The following is a 14,620-nucleotide window of genomic DNA, read 5'->3' as shown; positions in this document are numbered from 1 at the left end:
TGTAGGCATATTAAATCAATGTCCAATGTCCCTTTCAAGTATAGTGACACCTGGAAGCAATTGCACAATCGAGGAACAATGCCAACTAAGTCCCATAAATGTAATCTATAGACCACAAAGCAAAACATAGCCGATGTGTATTGACTCTGTAATAGATTTTTAATCAAGGGTGATGAAATTTTAGCCTGTAAACAGGCATGATAAAACCTGATCCAGTATTAAAAGTAAATACAAATGTGAAATAGTTACATGCTATATTTTCAGGCCACTGCATTTTACCAAAGCAGCCCTGAATTTCTTCATCTTAGGTTTCATCCAGCTCTCCAGGATTAATCACATTTTTGTTCTGAATGTACAGTGATAGTCACAATACCTGTATTTTCTATACCTGATGTTTACTATGGAATAGTGTAAAATAGTGAAACTGGTGGAAAATTAGTTTCCCTTAAACCTCTGTATATCAGAACATTTGATTGTGAAAGACTTTACCATTTGAAAAAAAAAAAAGAAATCACTGCTGGTTGTTTCTCCTTTCAGAATCGGGACAACCCAGTATAGAACATAAAATGAATCCTTTCTTAACAAATCCCTGTGAAATACAAGCTGTTTTATGAAAGGTATTTTAAAAAAGTAATATTTCCAGCAGTGTTTCTACACAGTTATAAAGGCAATTGAGTATATTTAGATCTCCAGAAAATGATAAAGCAATCAACAAGCATAGTTGAAATTTCTATTATTCTGTTTTTTAATTTGCTGTGCAGAATAAATCATACAAAATGAGATCTTCAAATGGCCTCAATTGTACATTACTTACATTCATTAATTTTAATTCCAGTTTATTTGCTTAACTACATCACATATTACAATAACAATGTTACTGCTAAAACATCCCTGTCTGTAAAATCACCCACCAGAAAACAAAAAATTCAATTTTAGCTCAAAAATAAAGGGTTAAGTTTGAAAATAACCTATTGATGTATTTTACAGAACATTCTATTTTTCATAAAAATAGGTTGTCTAAATACATTATCCCTACAAAAGTGAGGAACAGTACTTCAGTAGAACTGTTTCCAGTGTGTGCTTAATTGTTTATCAAGAATTTACCTGTATAAAAATACCACAGCTTAAAGGTCAGTATACATACTCAGTTAATGTATTTATGTAATGGTGTATATATGTACAGTACACACACTTCTAAACACAATCATATATACAGAGTAAAGCAAACATTAGTGACTGCTCTGCAGATTTAAGGGAAAGTAGAGGGTGTTCTACAAAAGATGAAAATCTTTAACATTAATACATTAGACAGCCATTAGGGGTTGTTCAAATAAAAAAGTAAAAGCAGATGCCTTTCCAGCAATTAGCACTGTCAGAAGAGAACTCAGAAGACTGTTGGTGACCATCCCTTCAGAGATGACAACGTAATATTTTGTGAGGAAAGTGGACCCACCCAGCACTGACATTTGGAAAAACCCGCCTTTTAAATGAAGGCAAGGTTGTGTGTATTTTCCTGCTTTTTGCATGTACAATTCCACACAGCAGGGGGCATTAGTTGTAAAGACATTGCTTTGCAAGTGTTATCACCATCAGCAGTAAATGAGTATGAGCTTCAAGGTCTTTAGGATGGCTGTACTCTTCTCTACTCACTTACTCAGGTTGCAGACTTAATATCACAGAGCTGATATCTGTTGTTCCTCCCTTAGCTCGAGTCAGCTGTGACCAGCGTTTCCCAGTGGTAGAGTACTGCTGCGATGGACAGCACTTTAGTCAGCCAGCACTTCCCTAAGATGCAGTGCTTCCTTAAGCACAAACACTCCTATAAGGTGGAGCTCATAACTTGTTATATCATGAATGCCCCTGACAGGTAAGCATATCAGGGGAGTGTGTGCACAATCCTCTTTCACCTCATGTGGTACAGGGGATGTATTGTAGCAAGAAGCAGATGCCCGAGTGGCGGATCTCTGGACGTAATCCCATCACAAGACCTCTACTGTCAACAGAACCTAGGGATTTACCCTAGGTAACCTTAAACATTAGTGTATATTGATTCAATCTTAAACACTTTGGCAACCAAATTCCAAAAATATTCCTCAGATTCCTTCAAAATTATTAGTTGCACATGATCTTTTACAACACAGAATGGTGGCTGCAATACTGATAAATAAACCATTTAACTAAAAACATATAAGATGTAAGGATGTTTTTCATTCGAATATTAAGATATTACAGTGTCGAAAAACATTTTAATGCACCACTCTCAATTCAGATTGATGCCTCCCTTACTTTCTAATTTCCTTATTCATTCTGTAATCAGATGTGACTAGAATGTGACAATTTATTCCTAGTTCACTTTAATACTGAATTCATTTATAATACATCATATTCCTAGCAGAGTAGATGACCTGGGTTACTGGTGTAAAAAAACATTTTAAAGCTCCAAGCACTTTCACAACACAAAGAGCCAACTGATACTGGGTTCATTGCCATTTCAGTCCAGAGAGAACAAAACAACCAAAAGTAAATATATAGGCTAAACTAATTTCTGTAGTCTTGCACACGGTGTTTTCTGCATGTATATACACTGCATGTAAAAGTAATGGGAAAGCGAATTGCTGATATCTGACCCTGCAAACAGACAAACAGGCACTGGGTTGTATTTGAGATCTGAGAGCTCTTCCCACAGGCAATGCAAATACAATACTTTCTTCAGCAGACTGTACAGGACTGAGAACAGAACTATTGTTCTTGAGAGGTCCACTACTATTACTACTACTACTAGAGACTTACAAATTAATGATTCATGATCAACACACAGAATTACATTGACACACCACTGTCCATTAAATTGGCTCTTGATCAGATGCTAGAGGCATTCTGGGAGGAGCTTTATCAGCTTCTTTTCATTTATGAAATTCCTGTCAAATCAATGACACCTGATTTAGGAATTAAGTTCCTGTATATTTACACAAATATTCATGTCAGCTCAAAGCTGGCCTGAACCAAAAACAAACAGCACTACTGACTGACATGAACATTTTGACTCAATTAAAATACAAGAATTCAAATTAGACCACAATTACTAAAGGCAAATCCTATTTTGAAATAATCCTTTTTTAAAAGAAAGATTTGAGCAGAAAAGTCTTTTTCTTAATCTAATGGCTCAGAGTTTAACCCCAATATACCAATCACTTCTATGCAAACCTGCTCATTAACGACATTTTTCTTGTGACCTCCATGCATTTTCATATAACAATGATAATAGTAACGGGAATGTTTTACTCCACACAGTAAGAGGTTGAAACAGCTTCATTTTAAAATCTCAATATGGCCACATCACCCTGGCCCAGCCACATAACACTGGACTCCTGGTTGCATACTTAGGTAATGTGTAGTGAGCAATTCAGATATGCATTTGTACTACTTATATTCACATATATTTACATTATAAATAGTTACCAAAGCTGTAGATCCCTGCTACCAAGTGCAGGTAAGAGCTGGAATGTTGATCTTTAATTTAGAGGAAAATAGAGAAAGTCCTGAACAGAGACAGTTTGCCACTACTACTGTCCTTTTTGTGTGTGACATATACCAGAAATAGGTATGAAAAAAGTATCCCGACTCCTGGCGCTGGCCATCATGCAGAAATGGGGAGCTCCCCACTACAAGCTCCTGCTCCCTTGTCAAGGAAACTTCGGCACAGCTCCCCCTCCTGTTAAAGGGTTTTGGAGAGGAGCACAGGTTAGCGCAGCCAGGAGGATGGCACCCACTGTGGCTCTGTGTCCAGCTTGTTGATGAGCCGCAGCAGCTCCTGGTAGGCTTTGTCTTGGTCCATGTTGACAATGGCTGCATCAAACAGGTGCCCATAGTTCTGTTCCATCTCCCTGGCTTTCTCAATGATGTCTCGCAGCTCCTCGGGCTGGGAGCAAGCAGGAACAAGAGCAAGTTAAGTTCCTAACTAGCATCTGCCAGAATACATGTTTTTGGACAGTGTAGAACAAAAAATCTCCATTGTGTTACTACATTACAACACTATAATGGCGATAAGCATCACCCTTCGTAGTCTTTCTATTCCCTGGTTTTCCGTTTCAGAGACTTTGGGTATATCTGACAGCTCTTTTGTTGAAAAATTATAATGGCGGAGATGAAACAGTAGGGACAGTTTACAGTTAAAACTATGCATTGCAATCTGGGACTGGTGGGGGCTTTGTTGTATTAACAATATCACTAATACCTCAAAAATGAAAGCCGAAAAACAGTAAAACATTAATTGTGACTCTTACTAAAAACTGAACTGAAAATGTTTGTTTTTCTTAATTACAGTCAGTACAATCCTGACAGGAAATGTTAACAGACAACATGAGATGACTGCATAAAGAAATGTGTTAGAAGAAATATTATTAATAAGGAATATTATAGTTTATAGCACTTTTCATGGAACGTGATCTCAAGGCACTGTACACATACAATACCCTGCAAAAGTATTTGCTGAGTTCCAATGATGTCACATATTATACAGGGAATACACAACTGCATACACAGCCAGTTGTAACCAAACAAAATGGAACATCACTAGGAGGCAGTGAATATGTTTGCAAGGCACTGTAAACCAAACAAAGGACACAGGTATAAATAAAAACCTTTTGTAAAGTAAGAGCTACCTGACTTCTCCCAGTGTTTGGAGCCATGTGTTGGGAACTGGAAAAAAGGCTGAGTGAACCACACCCTGAAACTCCAGCAGTGTAAACACACTCACCCCAAGGTCTGAGGTGCTCTTACCTTGGGGTTCTTTCCTTCTTTGGCCAGTAAAGCACGGAGCCGTTCCTGGTTTGGAGGTGCAATGAAAATGATATACGGCTTTAGGTCTGAGCTGCGGAGCACCTTCAGAGACTGTGGATAAGGAAACAGCAGAGAGACATGAAACTGCTGAATGGAAACCTTAGTTCTTGCATTTAAAGCCAGTTAATCAACTTTCCCCAAGATCAATCTCATCTCCTGGGCATAACAGCATAGAGATGTATCTAAACATCTACCCCTACCCTTCAGCCGACAGTCAATCAATACAACAAAGGAGTTATAACTGATAATACAACAGCACCACAAGGAGACCTGTAATTTTTAAGCATGCCTTTAGGATCTGGAGGGAGTTTGAAGCATTTACAGCACCACAGAAGACCCTGATTCTAGACTTATAAGATAGTGTAGTTTATGCAGCACTGTACATCTAAAACATATTGCAAACCTATGTATACCTATCACCCTGAAACTCACAACTGGCAACCCATTGAAGCTAAGCAGGTGTGACCCTGGCCAGTAGCTGGATGAGAGACTTCCTGGGAAAAACTAAGGTGGTGCTGTAAGAGGTGTTAGTGGGACCAGTAGGGTCCTGACTCTGCACGGTCAATAAAAATGCCAGGGTGTTTCTCGTTAAGAGTAGGGGTGTTACTCCTGGGTCCTGGCTAATTTCCCCCTGGACTTTACCAGTCATGGCCTCCTAATAATCCCCATCTATGAACTGACTTCATCACTCTGTTCTCCTCCCCACTGGTATCTGAAGTGTGGTGAGCGTACTGCCCATCGCATTATCCAGGTGGGAGCTACACATTAGTCGTCGTGGAAAGCAGTCCCAATAGCCTGTAAAGCACCTTGAGTGGAGTATTATAATAATAATGCATACAAAAGGATTGCAGATTACTTTTTTCCCGTCATTGCAAGCTAATAAGGAATCGAAGACAAAAACCTCCCTTATTCAGTTGACATATTTGTTTCACACACACTGTGTCAAAGATTTACCTTGTCTGCAACTGCAACCCTTAAAGTCAAGGGCAAAATGTAAATTTGTAGGTAAAGATCATGCCATTTGTAAAAACCACACTTTGTAAAGTGTGACATTGTGAATATGCCAAAACATTATCATGATTAAACCTAAAAAGCTCAAGTGATTGAAGTGACAATGAACCAGCACATATTTAAGAGTGAATATGTGCCAAAACAGATGAAAATAACTGAAACAACTCTGTAAAATGACAGTAAAGTTAGTTATGGCTATGGAACCTAGTCCGTGTAATGTAGATTATTCTGAAGCCCTAGTGTCAAATTTACAATTAAACAAAAAGTGCATTTCTTCCAGTAGTGTCCAGTGTATCCTGGTGTTGTACCTGAGTATGGAGACTCAGCAGGCAGATCTTTCCAGAATTGATGACTTGACGCACAGAGTCGGTACTGGTACCGTAAAGGTTTTTCTCAAACTCTCCAGACTCAATGAATTTGTTAGCCCCTACATCCATCTCAAAAGCCTGTCGGGAGACGAAGTGGTAGTCACGGCTGTTCACCTCATTGTCTCGCCTGCTCCGTGTAGTGTCTGAAAAAAGGAAATCGTCAAATGTGCAAGAACAGTAAAAGCAGGAAAAAACACAAATTACTGCATTTAAATAGCGGTAGCCAACAAGTAAGTTAGTTTGGTACAGATCTTGCAATATTCTGTTTAAGTGAACTACACTAATCACTATAAAGGAAGAACTTGTGTTGCTATACAAAGCTTTCCTGTCGACGTAACCTCTGAATTCAATGTTGAGGTTCCTTCAATGAATGGTAGAACACAAAAGGCTTATAAAATCATGGTGTTCTAACTTTTAGCTCACAAAAACAAAAGGTGGTTTGAAGCACTTACTAGCACTAAAACGTACATGAGTAACTGAAAACAATGGTGAGCAGACCATTGAGTCTGACTTAATCACAAATATGTGATTAATCAATAGAGGGATTTTAACACTGTCTGACTGGAGAATGAGCGGGGGGAAGCCTTCATTATCTTACGTGGGACAGCAGCGGCGAAGCGCTCGGGTTCGTTGGCCATCAGTCTCTGCCGAAGCTCATTCTGCCCACAGCCGGGAGGACCTATCAGTGCTATTGGCCTTTTCCTATTAGCTGGCTGGTGGTAAAGAGCCATTTCCTCATATGTCAGGATCTCCTCATTGTCATAATCTAAGGCAAAAGTAGAAGAGGACTCAGCTCATCCACCGGATTCAAACCCACTGAATCCATACAAGTTCAAATGGTGCTTATACCAAACAGCAGTCTACTATTACACTATTACACAGAGTATTCTACTGTGTGTAAGTCCTATTAAATGTGTTAGATGAAATGTATTTGTATTTTGAAAAGCCTTCATTCTGTTTTTTCTTTTAGACCTTGGATGTTTTAAATTCACCAGGAATTTAATTTTCCACCCTGTTCCAGGAGCAGAAGCGTGATCACTTGCCAAAGTCTGCTTCTTCAGTACTTCATAATGGTCAGACTAACCTCTAATAATCTGCTGAATCTTTCTAAAAATGAAGATTTGTGAAATGAAGTGCTACACTGCTCAGACATCTTCTGAAACATATATTGCATAAGTGTTTTTCAAAACATGGATCTATGCACGTACAGTATAAAACTGCAACACAGCACTGCACTACTCTGACATTGACTACACAGGAAGTTGACAGGGCTTTTTATACTGTACCCGATTTAATACTTAGAAAACAGTGCTTTGCACCATCCAGTAATGACTGCCAATCCTATGTTATTTATTCTGGTAGTTTTATGGGAAAAACTCTAAGCTATATGAACAATAATGCAAGCATAAAATTATATAAACATTTCCACCAGGATAAGCAAGAGCCCACAATAATTAAACAGCAGTTGAGCACATTCCATTCTGTTACCTAGTGGTTAGAGTGATTTACTGTCATTTTCAAAGCTGTGAAGAATCCGTCTAATCTGAACACATTTACCTACAGAGATTTAGTAATTTATTAGTTTCAGTTTAATGTAACAGATAATCTGTTCAAAGTGCTCTATATTAAACCCTAGAAGAACAAGATGATAGGGGGCAGAATACAGCCTTGGGGGCAGCAATGTGGGGTTGGGGTTTACGATTGTGGTCTCATAACTGAATGTTTGTGTTCATATCTTGAGGAGGGCTCTTTTACGACTGCTTTGGCAAAACTGTAAGGGTGTATGACTGGGCACAAACTAGAAGTTGTCTTGGATATAAAAGGGTCCTAATTGGTCTTCCCATGTTTGTTCAAGTTTGTGTACTAAGCCAGGTAGAGATCATCTTCCATGTGGCAATACCAGCAATACCAGGCTTTGCACAGTAAAAGTTAGAACAACTTCAAATTTTCAAAGAGGTCTGCCAGGGTCTCTCCACTGAGTGATTTCACCCAAGAAAAATTACAGCACTTTCAAAGCAAAAGAAACTTCTACTTAATGATGATGGGCGAGAAGACCAAAAAGCCTCCCCTATGATGTCCCTTATGTTTTCCATAAATATTGTTTTCCAAATTTTATGTAACATTTGTATAAGTTTCTTGTCCAGGTTGTCACTGTAAATGAGAATCTGTTTTCAGCCGCATTATCTGGTAAAATAAAGGTTTGATATTTTTCGAGCTGGGTCAATGGTTTAGCTGCCTCTAGTCCTCTGAGGATCTGCAGTGGACACAGTTGTGAGTACAGATGTTGCTCCTGGCACCCAGGACACGCATTACAGTGCCAAATCCTCAAGAAAGTACTTCCCATGCCTGACTTTCCTAGCGAGAAATAAATCATAGTTTTCCATACCTTCATTTTTATTAGCATTGTACAACAGCTTCTTCCGCTTCTTCTTGTTCTTTTTTGCACACCAGAGCTTCCCTATGGGTTAGAAGAGTTAAAGGCAGTAGGTTAATGTCTCCCTGATCTGAACTGCCCCAGTGAAGGCCATTCACCTCTGTGACCCATATCACTTACACTTGTAGGAGGCACAAAGCAGTATGGATATCTAGGCAGCATTCGTCTGCACCCGGGGTCGCTTAATCTGGTCCTGTAAAGCCAGTGTACTTGCAGGTTTCCAGTATATGTGAGCTCTTAGTGGCCTAAATAATTTGACCATTGCCTTAACTGGAACTTTACCTCTCCCAGCTCTTCAGGAGCTGCTGCTTTAAAGAAACCTTAAAAAACCTGCAGACACACCAGCCCTTGAGGACTAGGATTTACATCACTCGGTCCACATGAACTCAGTCCTGAATAATATGAAAAGGCATAACCATTATATTCATGACTAATTTTACATGTCTATATTCAAACAAAACAATGGCTGCAAAGTTCTTCTATTGTTAACGACCCAGTTGAAAAACAAAATGCTCAAAATTTAGTCAATCGGGTGAATATCTTCTGATCAAAACAGTGTCAGTTATCTCTATGAAATAACTTAAAAAATGCAACAGGGAAATCAGTAACACACAAACCAAAATTTTAATACTCAATTACGAATAATATCAATATGCATTGCTCAATGATTAACCAAGTGTCAGTTAGCATATTTCTAAAATATGTTAAACAATGTGTGACAAGAGTGTGAAAAGAACTTTATTCTTTTCAGAAACCAAAAGGTTGTTGCATGTCCCCCACTGTATCTTACGGATTTCTATATTGCTAGTCTTATTATCTATTTTGTGAACCACAGCTTCTGATCAATTAGTTTTACATTTCTCAAATTCACAGGACATGAAAACATCATCCATGAATATGTACTTTCAATTACAATGGGAAATATTAACGTATTTCGGCATGTAATGCAATTATAAAACTTCTACTGATTTCTAAGGCCCCATAAGTCCCCATAAAGCACATCTCTCAACTACATTTCTAATAACGTGTTTAATAAATGTATGAATTAATAGCTTGCAGTAAAAAAAGCTTTTAATTTAAAATGTAGCTATTTTTTAAACTTAAGACATTACTGAGAAACCAATCTTATTGTTTTGAATTAATGGTGTTTTTATGTTTCCCCATTTCATCATCATTCTTTAATTCAAAAATTAACATTCAATAGTGACAACACTAAACAAAACAAGTAAAACAGTACACTCTGGATAAATAATTAACAAAAACCCAGAGACACAAATATAAATTAGGAAGGAGTTTTTTTAGAACTGAGAACAGGTATCACTTTCTGATAGGGGGAAGGTGGCAGGTGTCCGGAACAACTAGCTCATTTATGTATTTGATAAAACCACTGGATCCTTCAAGGAATGACTGGATTAGATCCTTGGATCAATTAAATACTAGTAATCAAGAAAGCAAGATATGAATGAGGGCATGCTATTTGGTTTATGTTCTTATGTAATTGGAATGATCTGTTTGAACACTGGTGCTTAGGCTGAAGACAAGTCCATTCTAATTATGTGAAAGTTCTTAACATATCCTGTAATCATTCTTTGAATTAGTATCAATCAGTTGTTAGTATAGTCAACTAATAACTTACTTGGGGGTTTGGGATATATATACAGTAAATAAAAGTAAATAACACAACTGTATAGGCTCACTAGCTCTCATAGTATTGCTTGATTTTTTTCAGAGAATAAAGCATTCTTTCCAATATTTATTATTTTCCAGAGCAGACAGCGTTAATCTGCGACTGCTTTGAGAATGCGCAAGTTGCAAGACCACTGTATCAGTAACAATTTTGATGATGTTTTAGAAGGCACACTAACCTGACTTCTCTGGCTCCTTATCTTCCTCAATTGTTTGCTTCATGGCTTCTCTTTGCTGCTGGAAACTTTTCCCTAAGAAAAATTCACAGGGCAAAAGGTTAGAAACAACAGGAATTAGAAAGTATCTCTAAAATAACCCAAAATATCATGTGCTCTAATTAGAATCTGCACTTCTCCAGTGTGGCAATGGCTTATACTATATTGTTCTTTTAATATATTTAAAAACATGAAAAACAATGAAATTATATTAAGAAATAGCAATAAATAAAAAAAACAGATACAGAAATCCACCTAACACAGTACACAGTAGTAAATGGTAAATTGGTACTTTATTCAAAAGAGAGAAAACGGAAGAATTTTCAAAACCCAACAAAATTGTAAATGAAGTGATCCACCAGCAATTATTTTGTGGAAAATTAGCAATTCTTTGTGGTGCCATCAGGTCAGAAGCTCATACATACTACTGGACCACTGAGGTCATGTGGCGCTGCTTCCTAACCTACCAGGAATGAGGCCGGCCAGCGGCTGATTGTCCTCGTCACCATCGCGGTACGCTTGCCACCAGTTGGGATCCTCTTGGCTAATCACATGCAGGATATCTCCTTTCTGGAAGCACAGTCCCAGCTCCCGACAAGGCACATATGGATCATCAGAGGGGTCATAATCAAAGTGAGCTTTGAAATGAACCTGCACAGAAAAAAAAAAGATAAATTTCAGGGAGCAAGAGATAGCAACCACTGAATGCACCCTGAATGCTCCCCTTAAAATAATTAAGGACATTACAGACCCTTCTGTCTTGATGACATTTTCCTGAATTCTTGAACAAACAGTAGATGTATTCAAACCACAGTGCCTGTGAAATCACTACCATGTTGTTTATTCTTTAGAAATATACAGGATGATCAGAAAGTTAGATGGCCCATTTAAACAACAACATTACAGGGTGTCCGATTTATATACATTTTATTTAATATATATTATTAAAAATATAGTGACGTGGTGGTTAGCATTGCTGCCTCTCAGTGCTGGGGACCTGGGCTCAACAACTGGGGCATTATCTGCGTGGGTTTTTCCCCCAGGTGCTCTGCTTTCTTCTTCCCACAGTCCCAACACATGCTGGTATGTTAATTGGCTTCTGGAAAATCTGGCAAAGGTGTGAATGTGTCCGTGTCTGTGTCACAAATAGTTTAGCACCTAACTGTGCACAGCCTAATAAAAGTGAAGTGATCAGTCAGAAAGATAACAACACCATGATCTTTGATGCTTCTCAAGAAGTCTGCATTACAGCAGTCTCCTTTGAAGGGCTTCCCTGAGGAAAGGGGAATGAGGCAGTGTTAAGCTTGTGTTGTATCTCACAGTACTGTACTGTAGCACAAGGCTAACAATCATGTAGTTCTGATGGCTCCTGCAAAGGCAATGTGTGAAGCACCATTACAAATGAAATCCAGATATGAGAAATCAGATCTGGTTGTGTGGTATGTCCAAGGAAACTGAAATGTATATCTATAGAGACTAGCAATCCTCCTTGTCTGATGTTTTTATTATATTTTTTAAAATCACCCTTTCGTACTGTTATTGTGACCAACGGATTTGATTCCCTCAAACTACTGAAATATGGAAGAGGAGATGGATTGCATAAGGATACATTCTGTTGAAAAAGGCATACAATTCTTTATGCCCAGGATTTCACATGCCTTTAATCCAGACCTTTTACCAATAAATTGTCCCCACCCAACATACCAATGAGCAGACATGCATATATCTGGTTCAGAGTAACAACCATATGGGTTATGCTCGATAATAAAGGGCTACACTCATCTTTAAGACTGAAAACACCTATTGTATTTTACAACAATGTGAATATTATTCCTTGATTTAACCTGAAGACATCTATGTGAGAAGCTCAATGACTACCATGAGTGTCCAATATTCTTGCTGACAGGCATTTCGAGAGGTCCTTCCAAAGGACCCTGGCTCTTCTCTGGCTGTCATCATGCCGAGGAAGGAATCTCAACAGTTATTGCTAACAACTAGATGTAGTTAGTCACCAGGGCATAGAACATTGGAACTGAGAAATTCCTGATTTGAAAGCCTTACAAAGATCTGTGATTACAATTTCATGTGATGATTCATGCCATTTAATTATCTAATTTTAATAAAGGTAAAAAAAAGCTCTTCAAAAACTAAGGAAAGAAAAAAATGTGGTATACTGAACAATTATTAATGTTAAGCAAAATTAAATTTTTCAAGTTTATTACCAATTTTATTTTTTACAGTTGCTTTTATTAGTTGATCCCTATAAAAAAAAGCTATTACTTGCAGCAGAATTTTTCTCACACAAAAATTCGTTCTTTATTGCTCATAATTGAATGAGTGGGTATTTTATAAAGACATTATGACAGGTTCCAGTTTTCTTGTAAATGTAATTGGAACTCTTTAATTAGAAGTAACAAGTAATGAGAATGTCTTCTTCTGAAATTAGTTTGTTTCCCGGGAAAATAAGTTAGCACAAAGTTAAATAAGAGGTAATAAACAAAATGAGAGTCCCAGAAAGCACTTACAGCACATAAAATTAGTGTTATCAAAACCCTGGAGTATTTAATTTAGCAATGGAAAAGAAAATGCAAAGTCAAGCCAAATTACACACTTTTCAAATACAAACTAAAATTTACCATTAACTCTTTCATTTTATATTTCAAGGGAATCCTACTTCCTGGTTTCTGCTTCTGCTTTTATCAGTGTAAAAATAAAAATGCCAACAGTATAAAATGGTCCATTGTGGTGTATGTTCTACTGCCAGTGTCTGGCAAATGTCTAAAACACATCAGTGAACTGAAATAGCTTGCCGAAAACTTGGCAGCTATTAACTCTTCACAAAGAAATAAAGCTAATAGGATCACTGTCCTCAGTGTCAGGAGCAGACAGGTCCACTTACCACAGTTTCCTTGATGGGTGGGGGCTTGGACTGCTGACTGGGAATGAGCACAAATGTCAGCGTGCCATGCATATCAGCCTGCAAGACCAGAAACCAGTCACCCCTGGGTTAGCATCAGCTAGCTCCATCCACAGAGTTACAGGTACAGTTCACTGAATGGGATCATTTAAAAAAAATGCATATCTAGTCATCCATTAGTCATCTATCCTGCTATCTCAGATCAGCTTACACATGCTTGAAAAAGACAAAAAGTGCAGTATGTTTGTATTTATAGGACCTAGGAATACTGCACATAACTAATTTTTGGCTCAGACCCTGAATTCTGAAAACCATTATCAAATTTTGAAAATGACTACTCTTACGAGGCTGGCTGTATGCCGCTTTAGAGTGGACTTACAAGGATGTCGAAGACCTCGTTGACATCTTTTCCCCGGATTTCGATGCCATTGATCTCCAAGATCTCATCTCCTTCATGGAGCAGCCCACTCTTCTCCGCAGCCCCTCCTTTCACAATCCTGCTGATAACCACAGAATCCATGTCGTTCCTCACTGTGGCCCCCTGAAAAACACACACCACAGCTATAGCACTGCTCCATTCTGCTTTGTCCCTCCCCCCTTTATATTGTTCAAGCTGTTTTCTTCTACAGCTTGGAATCTTGGAAACAGTTTGATTTTGTGCTCATCTTAAAGTTATTAATTATTATTGCTAATGGCAAATTGCTTAATTGTTGAATAGTTAGGAATAAAATGGAATTGAGATATAAAAGTAGGTGTAAGTGTTCAAATTGAGTATCATAACATTAACACATACAAAACACCTTTCATCCTTTAAGAACTGTGATGACTGCACCTCATCATGCATTTCACCCAGCTGCCACTGAAAGGTGCCCTGGCCACAAATGAAAACTCTACAGAACCGGTTTTCTCACTAAACGTGGTTTCAAATGTTGACAATTAAAAGACTTATAGCCCTTCTTACAGTTGTTATGGCTACTAAATATAGGATAAATTGAAATATTTGATTTTTTATAACTTTTGGCACAGCTTATTCATTTTTATCTTCTGATACTCCTGCATATTGTCACCTTCTGCAGCTTGCATTTCAAGTAATTCTCTTCAAAGATGTAGATTTTAACTGGAGAAGCTACTCGAATGCATCAGGTAGCCT

At 38.0% G+C, this 14,620-nt stretch overlaps 1 protein-coding gene across 4 annotated transcripts in view; it reads right to left on the bottom strand.

Moving 5' to 3' along the window:
• Nucleotides 1–721: 721 nt before the first annotated feature.
• Nucleotides 722–14,620, bottom strand: part of pals1a (protein associated with LIN7 1, MAGUK p55 family member a) — a 79,352-nt gene continuing 65,453 nt past the window's right edge. For all 4 annotated transcript variants that reach the window (XM_015351178.2, XM_006632686.3, XM_015351180.2 and 1 more), the window contains 9 exons: nt 13,850–14,011; nt 13,453–13,530; nt 11,021–11,204; nt 10,518–10,589; nt 8,605–8,676; nt 6,817–6,984; nt 6,159–6,361; nt 4,780–4,890; nt 722–3,919 (listed from right to left, as the gene is read on the bottom strand). In XM_015351178.2, the coding sequence (XP_015206664.1) occupies nt 3,743–3,919; nt 4,780–4,890; nt 6,159–6,361; nt 6,817–6,984; nt 8,605–8,676; nt 10,518–10,589; nt 11,021–11,204; nt 13,453–13,530; nt 13,850–14,011 (1,227 nt within the window). In that variant the 3' untranslated portion in view covers nt 722–3,742. The remainder of the gene's footprint in view (nt 3,920–4,779; nt 4,891–6,158; nt 6,362–6,816; nt 6,985–8,604; nt 8,677–10,517; nt 10,590–11,020; nt 11,205–13,452; nt 13,531–13,849; nt 14,012–14,620) is intronic.

This window comes from Lepisosteus oculatus, chromosome 8 (assembly GCF_040954835.1).
Source record: "Lepisosteus oculatus isolate fLepOcu1 chromosome 8, fLepOcu1.hap2, whole genome shotgun sequence".
NCBI classification, from domain to species: domain Eukaryota; kingdom Metazoa; phylum Chordata; class Actinopteri; order Semionotiformes; family Lepisosteidae; genus Lepisosteus; species Lepisosteus oculatus.
The sequence above is the reverse complement of the archived record's forward strand: the minus strand, read 5'-3'. Positions and strand labels throughout refer to the sequence as shown.